This window comes from Chinchilla lanigera, unplaced genomic scaffold, assembly GCF_000276665.1.
Source record: "Chinchilla lanigera isolate Chin_1 unplaced genomic scaffold, ChiLan1.0 scaffold00031, whole genome shotgun sequence".
NCBI classification, from domain to species: Eukaryota; Metazoa; Chordata; class Mammalia; order Rodentia; family Chinchillidae; genus Chinchilla; species Chinchilla lanigera.
Genome location: NW_004955432.1, coordinates 2371011 through 2395222, shown reverse-complemented (window position 1 = coordinate 2395222; position 24212 = coordinate 2371011). Strand labels below are relative to the sequence as shown.

Genomic DNA, 24212 nt, shown 5'->3' with positions numbered 1-24212 from the left:
TTAAGGGCATTTTAAATCTAAGCCATAACAGCATACCTCTCTATCTTTGGTAACTGTCTTTACTATGAAGTGTACTTTATCTGGTATTAATGTAGCCACTTCTGCTTTTTTTCTTTTTTGACTGATGTTTCTGTGACAAATCTTTTTCTAACCTTTAATTTTTAACTTTTTACTATATTTGAAGTGCCTTCTAGATAGCAAATACTTGGGTTATGTTCTCCATCCATTTATGGTTTCTATCTTTTAATTGGTATATTTAGATCATTTCATTTATGATAATTATTAATATGTTATGGGTTAAGTCTGCTGTTTATCTTTTCCTTCTTTATGTTGTTGTTCCCCTATTTTCTTTCTGCTCTCCTGTGGGTTACTAGAAAAGGTTTTTAGAATTCCACTTAGATTTATCTATAGTGTTTTTGATGTGTCTTTTTTGTGATTGTTTTAAGTGTATTATATGCACACACATTATCACCGACCACTAGTTTTGATATTTTACCAGTTTAAATGAAAACTCAAGAGTAGTAAGAAAATACATTTAGTTGTGCCTTTGTTCTTTTCTTATTCCTGGAGAGAATTTTCACTAGATATAAGATGCTGATTAGGGGCTGGGGATTTAGCTCAGTGGCAAAAGCGCCTGCCTGGCAAGCGCAAGGTCGTGAGTTCGGTTCCTGGTACCGGAGAAAAACCAAAAAAAAAAAAAAAAAAGATTCTGATTTATAATTTTTCAACCAATCCTTCTTTTTTTTCGCCTGTTGAAGACATTTTAAGTCTTGGCATAAATGTTAGATCTTTTATAAATGGTGCCACAGTCACCTGGTGTTCCTTTTAAAACAGTTTATGTCTATTTTCTTTCTGTTGTTCAAATTAGGTAATTTTTGTGATCCATTTTACTGATTTTCTTCTGTCCCTTCTATTCTGTAGTTTAACCAATTTATTGTTTAAATTTGATTGTTTTGTTTTTTAGTTCTAAAATGTTCATTTTATTCTCTTTTAGATACTGTATTTCTTTGCTTAAACTAATTTTGTTCATTTATTTAAAGTGTATTTGCTAACTAAAACAGTTTTATGATGACTGCTTCAAATCATTGCGCTGTCAATGTAACATTTCTGTGATCCTAGTGTTGCCATCTGTTGATATTTTAAATTTAGTTTGAGATCTTTCTGGTTTTTTTGTTTGATGAATGCTTTCTCATTAAAAACCAGACATTTTGGGGTATTCTGTTATGAGTACTCTTTGTTTAGATATCCTCCTTGGAACTGCCAGGCTGAGTGTAAGTCCAAGTATCTAAGTTCTCTACTCAATCTGTTGACACTTGAAGAGCCTTTACCTCTCCTTGTTATCTCTAGGTGCAGGTAGGAATTTCAGGTTTTCCCTAGGCCACCATTAGTATCTCTTTGGTTTGTGGGGGAGAAATATCCCATTGTTTCTCCCTGTGTAGCTTCCATTGACACAACAGTACATGGGATATGGCAGGTGGTCTCATTACTGCTGAGTGGTGGTAGAAATCTTGACTCTCCATGAGGCCTCTAGAACAGCACATAAGTAAGGAAGAATGGAGTACTTCTTATTGCAGGGTGAAGGTGAAAGTCTAGTATTGAAGTCCATAGATATTTTAAGGTGAGGAATTTTTATTACTGCCATGGCTATGGAAGTTTCTGCTCCCTAACTTGGCGTTCTCTGGTACCACCAGGGTCCACAGCTGAACTCCTTGCTATAGCTTCATGCGAATAGAAGTCTAGGCCTCTCATTCAACTTTTGCTGGTATGGGTAGGGGTAGGGCTGCAAATTTCCTACAGTGATTAGCTAAAACACAGTGGTTACTACCTAAGAGTTGCCTGCCTTGCTAGGCAACCCCTTGCTACTTTGAAGATGAGAGCTGACTTTGTCTCAGGATTACTTTTTCTGTGTGCATTGGCATTTTCAAGATACTATCTTCTTCAGCTCCTGTTTAAGGATGGAAGAGGCAAAAAGAAAAGCTGAAGAACTCACTGCCATGTCATTCCAAGGTCTCTAGAGCCCTTGGAAAATTAATGAAACAAATGTCTTAATGACATTATGTTTACCCAAAATTGGTGGAGACATACCCTGCTATATGGCATTGTTATGAATGAGACATTTGAATGTGGAGCCAAAGGTGGACTGAGCAGAGGCATCTTGCTTAAGTCTGACATTTGAAATCTTGTAGTCCAGAGTCAGCAATGGGAAGTGCTCTGAAGGGTTGGGTTTACTTATGTTCCAAGGAGTTCCAGTAGCTGGTGGATCATAGCAACAGGAAAAGTTTAACAAACAGCAGAACCGTACTTACCATTACTTTGCCCTCACAAGAGCAGCATCTCATCAGAAACCCTGGAGGATGAAAAGTAAAGTGGAACCACTTGAAGAAGATGTCAACGATGTGGCTGAGCTTCACAAATGGGTTCTTAACTCAGAAGAGAGCACAGATGTTATTCAGGAAACTGAAAAGCACTGGTCCACAGAAAGCATTATCAAGGTGACCAAAACCACCAGTGATCCTCATCAGTTCCCGGAAGACATCACTAGCTGATCCTGGAATCATCACTTACATAGCTCCTAGCAACATGTTCTAGGCAGGTGCTACCAATTGGCAGGAGGAGTCATGTGTGAAGAAATCTGTCCTCCAGCTTAGGGTAGAAGGAGCTCACTCCAGAAACACAGAACATCATATTCAGAAAAATGCAGTGGACCCCAGAGCCCACCCAGGAGCAAGCATGAGATTGCTCATAGCTCGCCTCCTTTATCAGAACTGGTCCAAGTCTTGGGCATGGCTAAGCTCCATGCAGCTGACTTGGGAGACAAAAACAAACATTATTCAAACACCAAGGGGCAAAGCGGGGAGCGGGAATCTTTCTTTGATAACAAGATCCAAGGTTTCTATGGTCTATTTTGTTCATTTGTGAAGTTTCAAGCCAGCCTGCTTGCAAGTTGAATTTCAAGGGAGAGATGGGAGTGATTTATGGTGACATCTATTAAGCGTTTATAGAACATAATACATGTGTTCTTGCTCCTACCATAAAATTAATTGTTGCTAATTAGTTAGGGCTGCCAGCTCACTTGGGTGTGAGAATCTGTCACACTCCCTTCTCCTGGTCTGTTAATTAGCCTTCCAGAGTCTCCTAGTATTCCAGTGTCCTTTCATTTTCCTCCCTTTGTACATTTCTTTTTTAAACTATTGAGCACTCTTTGGCACTTGATTTTGGATGCAAATTTAATGTTCAGGGACATAACATCCTCATGGGTAGTCTAATGTCACACGAGATGACCCATTTTGGCACACCATCGGCATTATGTAAGCTTATTTAACCCAAAATAAACATCCCTTCTCAAAAGTCCTTCTTTTCATTGAGTAATGAATTTCCATGAATCAATATAATTAATCTTTCAGGGACTTGGCTTCAGTTGTCATTTCTGCATTGCCAGCATCTGGGCCACAGATTATTTCAGTGGAATTGTCGATCATAAACCTGTGCAACACAAGGACCACCTGGGCCGCACAGCGAGTGGTCACTGTGAAGCTGCCTGGCCTACAGCATGCAGTGATCCACTAAAAAGGAGATGCCTTGAGATGCACCCAACATTTTGACAGGGACTAAGCTTGTTCACAGCTTTGCAGCCCTCAGGAGGGCTTTCTCTGTGGCATACAGGCCAGGCAGTGTCATTTACAAGCATATATAATTGTAGTTGACATTTCCACTGTCAGTGAAGGTGTTTTGCTGGATTTTGACAAATGCAAACAGCCTGCTTTGCTAACCAGCAGAAATCTAAGGGTGACAGTCTTATGTGGTTTTCATCACACATAATGACAACAAAAGAAAGCACTTTTCCTAAGCACAGTTCTGCACCTAGAAAAGCTTGTGGGATCCTCTGCTCAGTAAACCAGCAGAACAGTCAAGCACAGAAGTGGGAAGCTTCCTGTCTGCATTGATTTCACCATGCGTGCCTCTGCCCACCTCCTGTGAGGCAGTTTATCTCACACATCCCTGAGACACAGTCATGCGATTTCATTGACTGGCAAGCAGTGGTCGTACTGCATGTGAGGAGGCTGTGTGTGTGTATGAGTGTGTATGAGTGTGTGTGTGTGTGTGTGTGTGTGCATGTGAGAGCGCATGTGCACATGCCGGAATAAAGAGTGGAAAAAAACACTGCTGCTGAAATTTAAAGGAGAAGTGGGTCTTAATTATAATTTCGTTATAAATATGAAAGCTGCTTTTATGGTTCCAGTGTGCTCCTGTCAGCAAGCCCACCTGCCAAGCAAATGAGGGCACTGCGTTCAGTGCTCTGGCACAGGGCTTCAGATAATAGGTACTAGCAAGGCAGATTCAGGCACCAAGATTCCAGGTGGCCCAAGAAGTCAAGACATTCGAATCTATGTTCTCCATCTATCTTAGCTCATTTTCTCTTTCTAAACAAAATACATGAAACCAGGTAACATAAAGAATGGGTTTATTTGATTCATGGTCCTTCTAGAGGCTGGAAAGTCAAAGAGCATGGTGCTGGCCATGGCTCAGTACCTGATGATGCCTTCCTGCTGCCTCAGAACATGGTGGAGGGCATCACAGAGTGAGATGAAGCAAGCATCCACCCCAATCTTTCTTCTTCTTATAAAGCCACTAATGCTGTCATGGGGGCCACCCCCATGTGACCATAGCTAACACAAATCACTTTCCAAAGACCCCATTTCAGATATCACTACCACAAAACTCTGGGGATTAAATTTCCAACACACGAATCCTTGGGAGCATGCCCAGGCCATAGCACCATCCACCACTGCCATACTTATCCATGGACACGGGTCCTAGGGAAGGTGACACTTGACAACATTTACTGACACTCAATGCAAGGACTCATCTGATATGAATCCACAGTTATCTGCATTGAGAAGGTGCCACTATGATCCCCATGGTGCTCATTCATGCACTTTTTCCTTTTATTTCTGAGAAGTTTTCTTGGGTAGCAGAAAGGGTAAAATAAGGAGCCTTTTATGACAAATTTATGTGATGTTTAATGAACTCTTTGCTTTGGCAACTCTGGATACTTTAATTTGGCAGCATGGTTAATGAAGAATATGAGTGAGAAAGTTATTTGTGTCTCTGGGAGTCATGTGGAGTACAGTAGCTGAGTCAATAATTCTGCTGTTCTGTTTATCAAATAACTTGGCTGCGAGGATTTATAGCTTTCCTTTTATTTTCCTTGCTGTCATTGTAATTCAGAACATTGTAACCATGCTTTTATTAATGCAACGACATCCTAGCTTTTCTCTTTGTTTCCAGCATGTTGATTCAGTGCACTGTGTATATCCCATACCTCTCATCCAGCAGAACCCTGACATCCCTCCACCCTCCTTTGCGCTGTTCCCCTGCCTACCCAAATATACACATGCTTCAGATCTCAGGCTGAGTCCTTTTTATATGTCAAGTCTTTCCAGGAGCTCCTATGCATACCAACTTCTTTCCTGATTTCATAGCTCTCCAGTAGGCAAAATCACTTGATATAATTTTTATGCTGGCACCTTGCACTGATCTTACCATCTTATTTACAAATTTTATCTCCAGAATGAGTTCTTTTTCACTTTCTCAATCTTAATCTTCAGAATCTATGCCACATCAATGTAAAGAGCATTGCACGTGAAATCAAAGAGTCAGAGTGGAGGTCAGGCTGTTGGGTGTGCAGTCACTGGTGAGGCCCTTGACCTTGCTAAGCCTCTCTGACGTCAGCTGTAAAATGGAACTCAGGATGTTTTCACAGCCTATTTCAGAGAGTTATTCTAATGGTCACAAAGAATAGCATGTGAGAGTCCTTTATGAACTTTAATGTACTCCAAGAACAGGAGGCTCCATTATTCTTGTAGTTTATCTGTAATATTTAGCATTAAATTGAACCAATAAAATGTAGGAGCTCTGTAATCTTGAGTGTTAAATTGCTAAATAACAGTGCTCACCCCATATAATGCTTATAGAACATTTCATTGTTCAGAGTGCTTTTTATTTAGAAAACCATTTTGTTCTCAGCAGTGCCCCATGAGGTTCTAGGGGTCAGGTATTTTTATTCCCATTTTGCAGTGAGAAGAAAGAAATTGAACAGGACAGATGCATTAAGTGAATTGCTTTAAGTCATTCAGTCAGTTGATGACCACAGTTAAATGAGCTTCCATTCTGCCTCTGAATCCTTGCCTGCCAGTTGTGGTCATTTCCACTCTCGGCTCAGCCATTGCCCCTGGCCACTGCTGGGTGACTTTCCCCCATGGTGTGCATCTCCCATGGTGTGCGTCTTCCTTCCCCATCTTTGTGGGTTCCTGTAGATCCAGGGTCTCTCTCCTCTTCAGGTTGTTATAATTATGCACTGTCATAAGGCAGAGGACAGACTGTAAGGAGAACTTCACTGTTACTTACAAATACAGTTATGCATTACTTAACAATGCAGATAGCTTTGAGAAATATCCTTAGCCAGTTTTGTCATTGTGTCAACAACATGAAGTGTACTTATGAAAATCTGGGTGGTACTGGGTCTTCGCTGGACGTGGCCTCCTCGTGCAGCGAAGAGATAATGTAGGTATGTAGATAGGAGATGTATGAGGCTGCTGCTGGCTTCACACTGTTTTATAGTGAACTTTTTTATAAGCAGGACAACACTCTAAAAGAAGAATAGCATAACAAATATATAAGCCGGTGATAAAGTCATTTATTATCATAGTCAAGTATTATGTACTGTACATAAATGTATATGTTGTGCTTTTCTCTGTTTATGACAGCATTAGCAGAAACACAAGAATAATGCATCGCACTCTGTCATGATGGCTATGAGCTCAGTAGGCAACAAGAATTTCTCAACTCCATCATAATCCTATTGGACCACTTCATATATGTAGTCTGTTATTTAAAAGGAGCGATTGCGGGGCATATGACTGTACTCTTGTTTGACAGGTTCTTCCATGGGGAGTCTGGATCAGGCCCTCACTCTCTCCACAGAAAGTCCACCCTTCCTGAGAACTTAGGGAACTCAGGTTCTGCCTGGTGGCTTATCTATCTACGCCTCAGGTGGGGCATGAGCTTTTTGTGCAGGACACATAGTAGACTACTTGGCACTGGCAGACTGGTGTGTGCCACTAACACAGTCATCCCTCCACGTGTAGCCTTTCCTTGTTCCTTCCCTCTGCTGCACTGCAGCTTGCTGGTTTCAGTCTGCAACCATTCCAGGTTTCAGCACACAGCATAGTCCCTTCCTCACAGGCTGCCCTGGAGCATTCTGAGCTGGAGACTCTTCCACCATATTGCATGTTGCATGTGTCAACATGGTAGCCCCGGGCCATCTCTCTTCCAGAAATCTGTTGAGAAATCCCATCCACTAGGACAGTGGTGGAGAACCTATGACATGTGTGCTGCAGTGGGCTGTTTGTTATCACTGACAGACCTAAAAGGTTCCCGTCCCTGCATTAGGACAGTCACCTCACCTTCCCCTTACTCCATGGATAAGAGGAAAACAAATATGCTCACTTCACCAGCCAGAATGTGGTAGTTAGAATGGAGTTTTGACCTGATGGGCTTTCAGCTCCGCCCCAAGGATTGGTGGAACATACCTCAGGGTAAGTCTGGGAGGGTCTTGGAGGTGTGGCCTCGGATCTGTGTCTGCTCCCCTGCCCCTTTCCCTCTGGCACTGTTCAGCTGTTCTGCTCCCTGTTTGCTGTGAACTAAGGAGCTTTGCTCCACCACACCCCTCTGCCATGACGCCTCTGCCTTGGAGCCAGTTAATCACAGACTGAATCCCCTTACACCATGAGCAAAGCAAACCTTTCCTCATTTAAACTGTGGGTGTCCAGGGTCGTATCCCAGGAACAGGAAAGCTGACAGACCTTTCAGCATCTTCAGTTGAGCGTTCCTGGGAGCACTGGTGATGTTCAGCCATCGCCACAGAGGCAAGGTGCTGTCAATGTGCCATTCCTTCAGCTTCACTTACTGCAGACTTTCACACTGGTTTATTCTCGAATGGATTTCTTCAATATAATCCTTTGATGTTGACACTTTAGGCCATGCCAGTCCCAGGTGTAAGTGGCTCATATTAACAGATTAGAACAGAAGTTGAAATCAGCCAGCAGGAGTGGTTCTCTTCATAACAAAAGACGCTCTCCCAGGAGAAGGCAGTTCCTGTAAGAGACCTCACTGTAAAGCTTGAGGAGATATCAGCAGCTGGATTTGTCTGACCCTCTACAGAGTCCCCCAGGCCCCAAAACCCAGTGAGTACAAGAATTCCCTCCTTTCTGAAGGAGCATGGTTAGATAAATGGAGCTTAGTTGTACACTTTTTATCATCAGCCTATCAAAGTGGAATTTGTAGAGCTGCCTGCAAAATGTGAAGGTCTTCCAGCTGACAGAGCCACACAAAACAAACCCTTATCGTAGAGAGAGAGGCCAGGCACCGTGACTCACATCATAAATCTGCTTTCAACTCATAAAGTGCCTTCAGCACTGCTGCTTCTTAATGCGAGTTTACGCCCAAGGCTCTGCAGCTCATCAGAAAAGAGGGTGGACATAGGCGAAGCAGCCAAGGAGATAAATGCAGTAGCTCAGGAAAGGGTTTCTTGTCTCTCTGTGACAGCATATAGTAGTATTCCACTGACTTCACAGAGCCTTTTTTGTCCCTACTTTCCTCTGAATTTTTTTTTTTGTTTTGTTTTGTTTTTTTCCGGTACCAGGAATCGAACTCACAACCTTGCACTTGCCAGGCAGGTGCTGTGCCGCTGAGCTAAATCCCCAGCCCTCCTACTTTCCTCTGTACTTATACTCCGAGCTATATACTGTGACTGTGCTTGGTTGATAAACATTTACAATGAGAAGGAGGGATCAGAGTGTAATGAAAATGGCACTGAGTTAAGGACAAACAAGTGGATTTTGGGGATGGTATCAGATCTGGGAACTTCATGCTTTGACCGTGCCTTGCTGTTCTCATTGATAGAATGAATGGGCTGTGTAAGGCCTTCAGTTGTCTGTCAGAGCCCCAGAGCCCCATTTGTCTGCTATGCAGACTTCTGGCCTCAATTTCCTAAAAAAGAGGTTGAAGACAATACAGGCTCTGATTGGTGAAATGAGCATGTCTCTTCCCTCTGATCCAGAAGAGTGAAGTGAAGGAGCAGAGGACATCCTTATAGATGTGATTTCTCAACATATTTCTGGAATGATGAGACAAGGTTGATGCATGAAATATTGTGAGGAAATCTTCAGCTCATAATTTTCCCCAAGGAAATTTCGTTTGGGGATCTGCTAATGAGGCAGGCTGCCCTATTTGATGGAACCTGGAATGGCTGCAGGTTAGGGCAGCAAGCACAGCAGGTGCTGCACAGAGGATAGGAACTGCTTAACCCTTAGGGAGGAATGGCTGTCTCAGTGGTGTATACTCCCTATGTACCTCCCGGCTACTTGGGTGTCAAGTAACTCATCACTTACCCTCTGACCAAATAACATAATGGGTCTGAAATACTTTCTATAGAAATTACTAAATTTCTGTAGAGGGTATTGGCTAATAGACTGGTTATTTAGAGCTTTAAAATGATGTTCTCTTAAGCTAGCCATGTGAATATAAAATATTCTCCCTGCTCCCTCTGAAGCGAGGCCTGTCCATTTACCTGTCTACCAAGGGTCCAGTTCTTTGCCAGACATTCTGTGCATTGAGGCTCCTTATCTGGAAACAGAATTTCTGATATAAAGCCACAAGAAAGCCATATCAACTACCAAATCTTTAATTATTAAATAACATTTGAGATAAACTATGCATATGAGGACAAAAAGCATTAGAAAAAAATCTAGAGAAAAACTGACCTTCAAGGAAATAGAAGTATTTCAGGAAGCAGGAGAGAACTTGTAAGGAAATCTTAAAAATAATTTTACAATAATACAATATCTCTGACTTGAGGCTATTGTACACCTGAAATAAATATGAGTAACTGTGAAAAAGGAATTATTAGAGAAAATAAGACTCCCATAGCAATTGTAAATATGATGGCTGAAATGAAAGTTTCAATCAGAGGTTTAAAAGATATTCAAAAACATTTCTCAGAATACAAAAATAAAAATACTGAAAGAATTTGGGCAAAGAAAAGAGTAAAAGAAATAGAGAACAAATTCATCAGAGATGGTGCAAGATGGCCAAATTTTCCAGGTAATCATGAGAACAGAGAGATGTGATAGAGAGTAAATAATCAAAGAAAAAAAAAGAAAACAATTTTCTGGTATTGAAGAGGTACCCTACCCCTCACATTAAGAAATGACTAACAGGATAAATATAAAGGTCAACTCTATGAATTAGATGTTAGGAAAATCTTAACGGTAGGAAAGAAAAACCATTCAAACTTAATGCTATATGCCTAAATTGTCCCAATAAATTTAATTAAATTTTTTTCAGAAAAACTTAATGTTCAGGACAACCTCCTTCAAGTGTCCTGAAGTTCTCTGCATTACATCAGACACATGGAGAAAATGTGTTTCAGGAACCTGCTTAGCTTTATAATGTATGGTATGAAACTTGTCATGTTCATATAAATTCTGTTCATAGGGTTTTGGTTTTTAGAATCATCAGATATTTAAGCAAAACATATTGTAAATGGAATGTAAATGTTAACAATTTTGACAATGTTATAGTAAAAGTAAAGCTAAAGGATCTCACATTCTGAAAATCGGGAAATTACTGGAAGGGAACTTCCAGGTATTAATGTGTTCATTATATATAGAAACTATCAGGATACTTGCTGAAGGGAGGTGTAAGTATGATAGATGATCAGCAGAAGAACCAAACTAGTACCATGGGTAATAACCAGGAAGAAGCAGGGATAGTGTGAGTGAAATCGATCTGCTATGTCGCGGAGAATCAGTGTCTTAAACTGAACAAGCAAGAACAAGAGATATAAGCATGTTAGTTACAATTACAGAAGTAACCCCAAGGAAACAAGACAAGAAAGAGGCGGATGGGCAGTGCTTTCCATTTTAAATTATTTGGCAGTACTGTTGCCTTGGTATGCATTGCTTCCTGAAAGTTTTTAAGCTATAAAAGGATACAAAATCTTCAAAATTTAGAGGTTGTTGTATACAAAAATAAGATCTAACGATAGATTAGTTTGAGTTAGAAAAAATATTCAATATACACGTCATGTACATGAATGGAGTTTTCATTTGGTTCAACCTAACTAGTTTTCAGACTTCGGACTTAAAGGAGGACATATCTTCACATGAAGGTCCAGGGTATGATTAGGTCAGTGACATCCTCACATTCTGAAAATGTCCTAATTTGTTATATCCAGTTTTTCTGTTCTTTTTCAACTAACATCTCAATTCCTAGGATGAAAAAAATCAAATGACACATTCTCCAACTTCCAACACCATACTCAAGTGCTTTATTTGCTTATTTCTTCTAAACACTCTGAACCCTGTATTTGTTATATCTGTCATGGCAGTTTTTACATTCTGCCTTTTACAACTGTCATGTGTATGCCAGTGTTATCTCCTTCTAAAGTGTCCATCCATTGAGGGAAAGAGCCATGTTCCACTCAGAAAGACTGCTTGGGTATGAGAAGCCAAACCAAACATCCCTTGCCCACCTTCCAGGTGTGTGGCTTTGGATAAATGTCATCTGCGATGTTCAGGTTACACATCCTCCAGAGAAAGGCATGATGTTTCTCCCCAAACCAAACATATTTGAACAAGATGATGTAGGGATGCTCAACACAATATCTAGCAGACAGCTGATGTGCAGTGAAGTGGCTCTTTAGTCCCTTTGTCTTATTTGTTCTTCAGTCTTCCACAGGACCATGGCTCTTACCACACAGACGCTTACATGTTGAGTGGGGGGTAAGAGAAGTATGTTGGTTTGGAAGTATTATAAAAATCTTTCAAGGACACTGTCTTTTAAAATATGAGACTTCAGGTAGGCACATCAAAAAGGAACTATCAGAGAGCCCTGCTGTGCATATTAACTGGATAGATAGCCATCGAGAGATGAAAAATATTTGAGATCTACCCAGAACTCTGTGACTCTCCATCCTTCAGACGTTGGCCACATATGGTTGGTTGTGAGTTTGACTAAGCATCTCCCTTCTTATGGACTTAGGGTAGTGTCCATAGCCAGAAAAAGCAGCCTGGGAAGCCAGTTTGGTGTTTTGGACCTTATAAAATCCCCACTATTTTCCCATTGCTCATTAAGGTAAGCACGTTCCCTTTGCTCTTGTATCCAGGAATTTCTTCATAAAGACTCCAACCTGACTCTCCACAGCTGGCTCTGGGAATCCGCAAGACCTTCTCTGAGCTGCCCAGCTATGCAGCTTTTGGCTGGTCCTCATCACCAGCGCACATTCTAATTGCACTGTTGTTATATATGTATTTCTCTAAACTATTTCTGCCCCTCCTACTAAGAGAAGATACACAATATATTTATGTCAGCATAAACTGTTCATTACTGGAGGTGCAAGTCAGGGGAGCCCTAAATGACCACTGGTGTGGTTTTTCAGTTATCCCCAACAAAGACAAAATATTTTTTCACAGTGGGAGCATTCCTGTAGAGGTACATTGGTGATGGCCAACTAACTTGCAGAAGTCAGTCAGCAAACTTAAGTAGGTTATCGGGGGATGGACAGCTGTGGGGAGCACAGAGTGAAGGAACCCAGTAGTGACATAGACCCCAGGATGGAAAATGCACATGAAATTCTGCACACAGACATTGCAGCAGGGCAAGCAGGGTGTGAAAAGAAGGTTGTCAAGCCCCAGGGACGGAGCAAACTTTGGGGCTCAGAGACACAGAGTTGGAGGGGAGGCAGAGAAGACTGTCTGGCCCACCTGCCAGGATTTTGTACAATCAGTCTGCATAATGATTCTCGAAAATACAAACATTGCCGGGGCTGACTGACAAGTATTGTTCCAGTGGGGAGAGCTGTCAGGGCAAATCAATCCAATTCTACCACATGCCAGTGTGTGGAACAGATATAATTTTGGCTGTTAGGGGATGTCAAAGCGAAGGATGTACCGTCTGTGTATTTTGAAGTGTGGTGTTCCTTTCAGTCTAACGGCTTGAAAGATTTCTGGGGCTCCCCCCACCCTTGGCTGTTATCTCTAAGAAATTGTAGGGATTTAACTTCAAATATCTTTGAGGCTTTCTCTGCTGTAACGTTCAAGTAAGTGGTGCTCAGCTCTCTCTACCCCTCCAACCACTCTGCCATGTGTTAGAATTTGGTCTAGAGATGGAGGTTCACTCGTTATTAGTAGCTGTGGTATGAGGCACTCAGGAAGGTACTGGTGTCTCTCAGGAAGGGGAAGCAACCCTGCAAGAGTGTGTCATGTCCTAATTGCATGGATGAGGCTCAGCTTGAAGGATTAGGATGGCTTGTGCTTATTGGAGTTCCTTGCAAATCCCTGAGAATCTTTTTGCTCCTTCTGTAGCCCAGGGCTAAGCTGATAATCAAAGTCAAGGCCCCTAGAGCTACTTACTCAAAATCTCTGTTCTGACATAGAAATTATCTGTACCCCCATCCCACTGTCCTCTTTGTCTTAGGACTCTCCCCTACTAACCATGTCTCCTCTTTCCTTCCCTCCTCCCTCTCTTTCTGCCTTCTCCCTTTTTCTGGAGGGTCCTATTTAATTTCTCCCTCTTTACTGTTCCTCCTACCTTGTAGGACCCTCACATCTCAAAGTCTCCTCAGCCATCCTCTGTGCTATCCCTACATGGCCCAGTATGCTCCCGCCCTTCCCACATCTCCTACAAGTACCCTCGCCATTCCCATTTCCACTTTCTCTCTGCTGTCTTGACATCATTGGAGCCCTATCTCCTGCTCCTGAGTTTGGTCTCCTTTGTCTTTCCTGGTCCTCTTCGTAGTTGGTCATGAAGAACTGGTCCTTGACAATATCCTGTGTTCCCTTTGGGATCATGACTCGATCCTGCTTTCCTAGTTGTGCACAGAATCTCCAACAAAAGATCAGTCATGCTAAGCTCCACGCCTCCAATGGACTGATGGGAACCGGGCTGGAGGGGGAGATGGACCTGTTTTGGATGGCTCCCACCCTCAGCTCACACCAGCCCCTGAGAGAATAAAGTCTTTTCTGCTCTCTAACTGGCTTTCCTGCTTCCACCTTTACTGCATCCAGAATAATCTTTCTGGTGATTTGTCCTGATCTGTCCCGTCCTCGAAGATCTTCAATATGAGAACTTTGTATGCTGATACGAGTTTTACAGAGCTATTGAATGTATGCACAATATGGAGTTATTGAATATAGATGCATATGTATGAACATATATGTACAATTCCTAATGTAATTTATATTTTCTCCATTGATCTAATAGAGCAGGTTTTAGGTACCATTTACCCTAGACCCATCATTTAAAGATGAAGAAATGGGAACACAGAGCAGATGTCGTTTGTCCACAAGTCCCTATTTACTAGTCCCAAACTTGTTAAACAACTTAGTGAAACACTGAAAGCTCCTACGGATGCACCCTATTCTTCCCTTACAGTTTACTGCCTGCTGCTCATCTTCAAGAAACAACCAAGACAAGTAACTGCTTCTTAAATACACTCCGAACTTTTCTTTCCTCCTGTCCTTGCTCTTTTCATCCCCTACCTTAATTGTTGTGCTCCCCACCACTCCATTCTTTTGTTCAATAACTCACCTATTTTTACATGTTAATGTTATTATTTATTTATAAAATAGTTTAGACTGCCTAATGTGTTCTAGGCTCAGCAGTGGGTTCAGGGAAATTACATCCATTCATCAGCTTCATGCCCAAAGTGCTCTTGGGTATTCCCATAAGCATTTATTTTCATGCCACTGTGATGTTAAGAGCTATAGACTCTCTGTGCAGTGCTTGGGTTGAGGTTGGCTTTTGTGTCATTTGTTTATCTCTTAACGAGCTGGTCAAGGAGAGATATTTTTAGGAAATTTGCCATTTACTCTAAGGGCATTGTTGAGGAGGTTGATCTTTATACCAATTCCCTATGGGAAATGCCTTTGATTTATTCCTGTGAAAACTAACTGCCGTGAGGAATCTTACTGCCCAGAAGGAATTTCCACGCTTTTACTTATGGGTAGCCAACTTTTGTAAATTATTGTGTTTGCCTTTTAACCTCTCCAGTCAAGAAGCTTAGAGTCAAATTGTGACTTAGGTTTAATAACCATTTAGGGCTCTAGAACCTATTTATTTGCATTTCTATTTAATGCTGTATCTTACTTTTCTCTTCCACTTCACTTGACTTGAGTTTTTGTTTTTATTTGTGTCTATAAAGTTTTCAAAGGCTTTTGAGAAGAAAGCAAAGATGTAAGTTAATGGCATGATCGATTATACACAGATGTTTTTCTTGCATGTTTAGACTGTGAGTTCCTGGAAGACAAATATTATTTCACTCCTCCCTTTCTCTGGGCCCTAGAAAAATGCCTAGGCATTTTTAGTTGATGCTTAATAATGGTCTGTTGAACTAAATTGATAAAAATAGGCCTGTGATTCTCTAAGTAGACAAAGTAAAACTTTCAGTCTTTCTCCCTCATTGTTTTCCCTAAGGTGACCAAAGACAGAATGTTGTAGAGGAAAGACTTCAAACCCTATCTGTTACCCATTGTACACTTTCAAGTTAGTTCATTATCTGAGCCTCTTTTTTCTCTTAAATTTGAAAATGGAGTTCAGAATACCCTCCCAGATCTCTGTGAAGACTGGTGACTCTGGTGAATATCTGCACATTCTCTGGCCCCAGCTAGCAATCAACATGTGTTAGGTGCCCTCTTCCCTTCCTGTTTCCTCATTTATTTGGAAATAGTGCTTGGAAAATGATAAGTAAGTAGACTGCTGAATGGCCGCAAGTAAGTCAATTAGTTGTGGTGCTACCTGCAAAATAACTATGGTTATTGACCTCATCCAGTGTAAGCTGAAAATTAATTGATGGTAGTGCACACTGGGATTTTTTTTTTCTGAAAAGTGCTTAGAAATGGTCTGGGATTGTTACATCCCCTATTTCATCATTCCTATTATTTATAAATATTTGTTCTTTTCTTCTCTGTGGATCCTAACTGTCTTTCTTTTCAATTTAGTACTGACTTGTATCTTAATAAAAATGAACATAAGATTAAACACCATAGTTTTCAATTTTTGCACATTTATTTTATAAGGTAGATGATTTTTCTTGATTCAATATGAGATCCATATGGTAAATTATTTAGTGAATTTTTGTTACTTGTTTTTCACATCAAGCTCTAGCATATTTCAAAACACTTAGCTTCTGGATTCTTCTGTCCATGCTCATGTTTTATGTTTATTGGCAGTTTTCAAATGAAATTCTACTCAGGAGTACCTTGTAGAAAGGATATTTATTAACTGGAACACTTGTTTTAATTTTAATGATAAAAAACACTTACTGCGATCAGTCCTGATTAAAGACCTGAGTCATGGAGTCCAGGGTCATGCTTCTGAAATGCTGGGGACCAGAGTCCTAGCTGGTGGCTCTGTAGCTGTGTCACGGTACTGTGCTGAGCCCCACTCACTGATGTGTCATGCACAGGGAGTCTACCTCTATGGCCTCTGAGTTCTGTCCCCATCACCTGTAAGATGGAACATGCGTGTGGACCTGTAGGGAGAGGAGAAGGCTTCCGAAGCTCCTAGCACAGAGCATTGTCTTCTAGGTATACCGCTGTTTGCCTCCTAGCTCAAAACTTTAAAATGTGTTTCTTTTAAACTGCAGATCATATAGTCTTTGGCATGCATAGTATTAGGTTCTCAATAAACATTTAATTTAAGGTCTGTATACTGAGGAGACTGTGTCTACTGGGCCACAGTTTCAAGGAATCATATTACAGAGGAAACAGGAAAGATATTTCCTACTTGAGACCTTAGGGGGATAGAGCTATATTTATTTACAGTTTTATTACTTTTAGATTTAGTGGTAATGGATATAAGCATGGATTAATACTTTATCACCTGTGTGTGTATATAAAATACTCACTTCTGAGAGGATTCCATGCTGGCAATTTTATTTAAACAATCTATATGACTCAATGTGGTTTTCAATGACTGTAACCTGATGCTGACATAAAACCGGAAATTGGCTCCATTCTGGTGCTCAGGACACAGATTACCAAGGTCACCAAATTCCATCCAGGAAAATTCCACCAGTGACAAGTGCAGACACGCAAGCTTGGCGGTGTGGTTACCATGGCTCTTACGGATACTTCTTTTGACTGGCAGGAAGGGGCCAGGATGAATTTCAAAGAGAAACTTTTTCATAAAACTTTAAAAACAGCTATTGTTTTGAGTTTTCCTCCAGCATAGGAAACCATTGATAGTGGAGCTCAGGATCTAATTTATTTATTTTTATTATGCTTATCCCCATTGTTTGATATGGTTTTACTCAAATCCCCAAAGTGGAGAGAAAGGAAGCATGTAAGAGTTTTACATGCTCACACCATAACTTCTTATTTATCATGGAGTCCTCTGATTCAGGACACTCTATGGGAAATGAATCAAAATATGCATATGGCCCTTGCAGACAGTAATATTCTAAGTGCTGGTCCACAGTGACAGAAAGACCTTGTGTTGAATGGAAATCATTGTGTTGCTTCCTTCATTAAGATGCTCGTGCTCCAAGGAAAAGTCAGCTTAATGCCCTGCCAAAAGTCAGACCAAGCCTTCCTATGCCTGCAACCTCCTTCCTTTCCTCTTGAAAGACACAGGATAAAGGACAACCCAGTGCTGCTGTGGCTTAGGAAAGCTCTGGAACCTGTCTGCTTCTCAGAGCCTGAGTAGGAAGGCATCAATAGGGTGGAGCAGAAGTGTGAGGCTGGAGCAAGGTGGTGAGGAGAGTGAACAAGATATCAGCACAAAGAGGCAGAAGGTACAGGCTGATGGTGCCTAAGATCAGTGCTTCAGAATAACTGGGGCTTTAGAGGGGGGAAAAATTGGAAGCAGGTGCTGGCACACTATGGGTAAGGGACAGAGATCTTTCCTTGAAGAAGGCATGGGGAGCTCCAGGGCGCTCTCAGGGTACAGCCAAAGTTTCATCTGAGTCAGGAGCTGGGAGAAAGTGTGATGAGAGTTGGGAATGTGAAGAGCCTGTGGACTTGCAGGCCGTGAGCCCAGAGGGCACTGCGCGAGAGTTTGCTGGACACACAAAGTGAGGGATGTTGACTGGGGCCTGTGAGAGCACTGATGGGGTGAAAGGTTGGGTAAGGCAGGACTTCCTGTGGTGCTGAAGAGAGACTAGAAGTAGCAGAGTGAGGTAAACCTGTTGCTCTCCCAGAGGAGAATGAGAAGAAATTCTTACCTCAGTGATGTGGATGCTTCAGATTAGATCTTCTCCACACTCCTCTCATCCCAGAGAAGGGGGCTGCTTCATCACCCACACACCCAGTAGAGTTGTTGTCAGTTAAATGAGATAATATAATGACAGCTTCCATCTGGGTTTATTAAACCTATTTTTGCAGAAATATTTATATAGAACCAACTGTGTCATGTAAAAGCCTCTGAAGACCTGTCAGGAATACAAATACAAATAGAAAATGGTTACTTCTTTCCCCAGTGGCAGCCATCTTATAAAATAAAAAAATGTGTTTTGTTTACAGGGAATACTTTGGCAAAAGGACACCATTCAGGTAACCTATACTCCAAGTCACAGCAAGGCAAAAAAAAAAAAAAAAAAAGAAATGCAAATAGCCTATTTTCTAAAGAAAAGATGCATTTTCTGCTTTCAAGATCAACTTGAGAAAACTGGCCTCATTAATTATAGTTTTGAAGATGATGGAATTAATTATGATTTTTAAAACTAATTTTCCATTAGCTTTTTCTACTTCTTGGAATATTAAAAGGAAAAATGTGTAAATCAAATGCAAAAACTTTTAATACTTGCCTTGGTCTGGTTACAGTATGAAGTAAATCAAGTGGCAATTTAATTCCCAATAACCATGTGACAACTAGGGAGTTAAATATTAGATTTAAATAGGGGAGCTCATTCTTCACAAGAATTACATTTATGTCTTTATGTGGGCAGTCTACCTAATGAACATATTTCTTTCCTCTTAAATCCAAGCACTGCTACTACAGCATGAGAAATTAATGCATGTTCTTGTATGCATTAATATTGTTGCTCATAAAAAGACCTTTTAATTTTTTTCACCCTGAAGTTCCAGGGGCTCACAGAGTCACTAATGGATCAAAACCACATGAATTATCAGGGAAAAATCTTATTAAAAAGAAACTTTAATCACTTCCTAAAATTTATATAAAGTTATATCTAAAAAGAAATAATATAGGTGTGCACCAGTACAGCATGGGCAAATGTACATTGGTATAGCTCTTGCACAGATATTATAAAGTAGTCAAAGGGAAGAATTACTACTATATACATAGTGTAACTCAAGCTCGAGGACATTGTTGACTGAAAGACGTAAGATAGGGTTCCACTGATGTACATTCAGAAACAGGCAAAGCTGAACAGTTTCTTGCTAGGGATGTGTCACTGGAAGCAAAATAATAATGGAAATGATACACACAAAATTTATGACAGTGGCTATCTCTGGGAGATGGGTAGGAAATTAGATAAAATCAAGTAAGAATATAGCAACACAACACTGCTTCTAAAATATCATGAGCTGGGCATCTCTAGTCCAAAAAGACCAAAATCTAAAATCCAGAACTTTTTGAGTACTGACAAGATACCACAAGAAAATGCCACACTTGACTTCGTATGATGTGTTGTAGCAAAACTCAGGCACACTTGAAGTATTGCATAAAATTACCTTTAGGCTATATGTATACAAAGTATATGAAACATACATAGGTTCTGTGCTCTGTGTATGAATTCTGAATTCTGCTATTCCCAAGATCCCAAGATCACAATCCCTCTCTCTCTCTCTCTCTCTCTCTCTCTCTATATATATATATATATATATATATATATATATATATAATATTATATATATTACATTATACATACACAAATATTTCAAAATCTGAAAAAAATCAAAACTCCAAAACACTTCTAGTTACAAGAAGTTTGGGGCAAGGAATATTCAAGCTGTAGTGTTAAATAGAATGATGGGTTCATAAGTACTCATTTTAGTCTTATTAAGCTGCAATTGTAGTTTATATCATTTTTTTAACACATGTTACAGTCAATGAAAAAACTTTCAAAGAAGTGCATCAAAATACATCACAGTACTGAATCTCCACTTTGTGCTTAGTACCTAAAGCATCGAATAAGACAAAGAAAATGTACAGAGATTACCTGGGACCTCAGAGAACCTATAGGGTGTACCAAATCGGAGATAAAATACAATACAACTAAGCAAAAACTATGAGCTATGCCAACAGTTCAGAAAAGAAGATCTTTTGTTATCACAGTGGTCTTCTCTGGAAGTAAGAACTTAAACTGGGCTTTGAAGGGTGATCTAAGCAGAGGAAGCAGGAAGGTGATTCTTATTTTGTTCTTTAAGTCATATGTACATCAAGTCTCTCAACACGTTTAACACAATTTATAATTGAAAAGATACTTTGTGGTATAGAAGGAAAGACACAGGCCCTGAATTCAGACAGACTTAGCTTCAAATTCCAGCTCCTCCATCCCCAGACTGTATCCTTAAAATTTCTATAGTCGGTTTCCCCATTTGTAAAATACAGACAGGAAGATTCCATAGAGTTGTGAAAATAACAGGAAAGTATACTGTTGGCTTCACATTCCATGCTGTGGGTGTGGGGGAGGGCAGTCACAGTCTCTTTTTTATCCAGTCTTTGGGTATCTGTGGGAGATTTGTTCCCAGGTTCCTCTGTGATAAAAAGGCCCAGGGTACTCAGGTGCCTGTTGTGAAGCAGTGTAGCATTTTTATATAACCTACAGAATCCTCTTGAAGTCTTTAAATCATCTCTAGATTACCTATAGTGATTAATGCACTGTTAATTCTATGTAATAGGTTGCTATACTATATTATTTAGGGAATAATAACAAGGAGAATGGCCTGTCTGAATCCAACATAGAAACAATCTTTTTTTTACTTTGTTGTGTGTGGGTTTTTTTTGGGGGGGTGGGATTTAAATATTTTCTATCCAAAGTTGGTTTAATCCACAGATGTGGAACTGGCAGATATGGAGGGATGGCTGGCTATACTTTGTTCATGGACAAGAGATTCTGAAAAGAACGTTGACTTAAATCGGGAAAACTCCCATGTTAAGACTCAGCATTTGAAGTCCTAAGCAGTGAGGCACAAACTTGCACTGTAATTTTCTCCTATAGTCTCCTTTCCGGCTGCTCTAGCAGCTCCATTTTTCTGTGTTGCCTTTCTCTGGTTTCCAAATTGTAGCCAGTGAGGTCTGAGGACCCCTGACTGCCCCTTGTCTTGCTATATGAAAAGGCATATGGATGAATGACTTTGACCAGTTCTGCTCCCAACTGTAGGGAAAAAGAGTCTTTATTCTCCAGATTCACCTATCCTTGTGTCTTCTTGGCTTTGGAGCTAAAACCAGGACATGATCTTAGACCTGGAACTAAGGAAACCAGCTATTACCATAGGGTCTAGGCATTTCTTGTCTAAACAAAAGGAGTCACTGAGGCTCAGCCAAGGTCTAGCCCATCTCAAGGTCTAGCTCATCTCATTAGAAGGCTCAAACAGGGATGATGAGGCCTGTGCCTTAACTAGCAATGTATAGTTTTTGCATTTCCCCTTGATATGCTGTGAGTCTCTCTCCTTGGGAGCATGGAATGTTTAACCAGGAAAGATGGATTCTTGGGGATTCCATTGCCTTTCCCACTGGACATATGACTGACACATATGCAAAATGTCTGCCTCATGCAAGATTTGTCATTACTATTAATTCCTTTCTCACATCTCCCTTTTCTCATTTAAAGTTCATTAATGATATTTTGGAGTCAACAGCTAGGTCTTTAATTTTATCACAAACAATAGCTGAATTCTGGAGAATAAGCCAGTGAAGCCTCTTGCCAGCCACTGGGAGTCATAGATGGTGAAGATGGACAGCCTGCTTCTCTGCTTCACTCTGTGCAGAAAACCCTGGGCCTGCAAGTTCAGTGTATAGACCATGGATTCTCCACCTTAACCTTCATCGCAACATGCTTCAATTCCAATTTCGATTCTGTCTTTCTTTTACAGTTGTTCAGCACATCAAGCGACATAACATTGTTCTGAAAAGGGAGCTAGGCGAAGGAGCCTTTGGAAAAGTTTTCCTAGCTGAATGCTATAACCTCTGTCCTGAGCAGGATAAGATCTTGGTGGCAGTGAAGGTAAGAGAACATCCCAGAATGTGTCCTTAACTATGGTCACACTACTCTGTGGAAATTCTACTTTATTTTATTACATTTTAGTGGCCAATTCAGGACTAAATTATGTATACAATGGTGGATGTGTTCAAATTCCTTTACTTGAACAGGCAGATGGAGGATATTTGGGTATGCTCAGCTGCCATGAGCTCTTCCGAGGGGCAACCAACAAACCTACAGGCTGTGAAAAGCTCTGAGCTATTTGTCTAAGTCCATGCTAACAAAATTCTGGATATGTCAGTGGGTCAAACAGAAATGAGCTAGTTAAGTTTTAGAGACTGGAACTCATTCCCTTAGATTGTTTGGTCCTATGACACGTTCAACAGGGCCTTATGCATTCAAGATTCTGAAAGGTAGGGCTGTTCACTCCACTTCCCACTCAACCTCTGTTCTCTTATACTGCATCTTGTCCCTCCCAAATGTTCCCAATACTACAAGATTTTATACAGCACAGTCATGATTTCATCAAGAGGTGGATGGTGTCTCCTATGGACTCCACCAAGCAGCAGGAAAAAAGTCCATCATAGTCCCCAAAACTCAAAAGGGAAACTGTTCTTTAATAAAAAAAATTATTACTGAAAGGAATAAAATTTGCAGAGGTTTCTAAAACAAGGATTAACAAACTAATACAAAAGAATTTAGTAGATCCTTAATGTATGCATCATCAAAAACATTTTTAACTCACCAAAGTATTAGGTATTATATATCAAACACTTAAAAGAAATGTGCTTTTATAAAATTAAGTGACAAATGAATACTGACATGACTAATGCAAAAATTTAATCTCTTAGCTTAATACAAGATGGTTGAATTTTCTGTTGTGTTATATTTTTGCCAAAATAAGAAACATTTATGTGAATGACATTTGATTACTAATTATAACCAGGGAAATATTTCATATTTTTATATCAAGTGTATATTCTTCTGCTGGTATATTCAGCATTAAAACTTTTTAGTATAAGCATATGGATAATTAAGTAGAAAAGTAAAATTATTCTTGAACTTACCATACTAAGGACCTAATGGTTATGCTAAAGATCATCCAATAAAGAAAAACTGTACTTTTCTTTCCTTGTTATTGAAAGAAACTACCCAAGAGGTATGATAGCCCTGAACTTTCAGAGGAGGTTCCTAAGATGAACTTTTCATTGAGTAAAGGTTAGACTTTCCCAGGGGTGAGGAATCTAACAAGTCACCGTCACCTCTCCAAGACAGGGAAATGGGTGGGGAACTTGAGGTGGTAGGAGAGATAGGAGGATCCCAGCAAGATGTGAGTTCCGACGGGGTGGAAAGTACTAAAGTGAAAATTCTGCAGTGGCCTTGGGGATACTTACTTCCTGCTGTTGCTATTGCTTCTTCTTTTCTTTCTTTTACTCTAAAAATTGTTGTCATCTTTTTTTTTGCTCAAAATGTTCAGAACATTTGGCCATGTTATATCTGCAGTCTTTGTTTTCCTCTCTTTTTTTTTGATAAATGTGACCAAAGGTATTTTTATTTTTGCAAATCTGCAGACTGATCAAATGTTGGAGCTAGAAGAGTTGTAAGGAACATGTAATCCTAGCCTTGCCATGTATTGTAGGCAAGGAACTGAAGACTCTACATCTGTGCTCTGGCCCACTATTCACACTACTTGGAAGCCCTCCAGTAGTCTAAGTCAAGCCTTGAAACTCTTAATTCATTCCATGGTGTTGCAAGTGGGACTCTGAATGTGAGAACTTTCTGGGAGAGTAAGGAATCCTGGATAGCAGTGTAAGAATAGCTTGGAGACCTCACAGGTAGACTCAACAAAGTTCTTAGTGGTACAGCCTTTCATCTTAGTGTCATTCCTTATTCTGTGCCTATAGCTCTCTACTTCCTGCAAGGTTTAGAGAGAAGATCTTGCATAGCTAAATCCAGGACCTTCTCAACCTATGTGCTCCATTTC

The 24212-nt window shown here is 40.4% G+C and overlaps 1 protein-coding gene across 3 annotated transcripts in view; it reads left to right on the top strand.

Moving 5' to 3' along the window:
- Ntrk2 (neurotrophic tyrosine kinase, receptor, type 2) overlaps positions 1-24212 on the top strand; it is a 345349-nt gene that overhangs the window by 234409 nt on the left and 86728 nt on the right. For all 3 annotated transcript variants that reach the window (XM_005387932.2, XM_005387931.2, XM_013516029.1), the window contains one exon: positions 22122-22252. In XM_005387932.2, coding sequence (XP_005387989.1) covers positions 22122-22252 — 131 coding nt within the window. The remainder of the gene's footprint in view (positions 1-22121; positions 22253-24212) is intronic.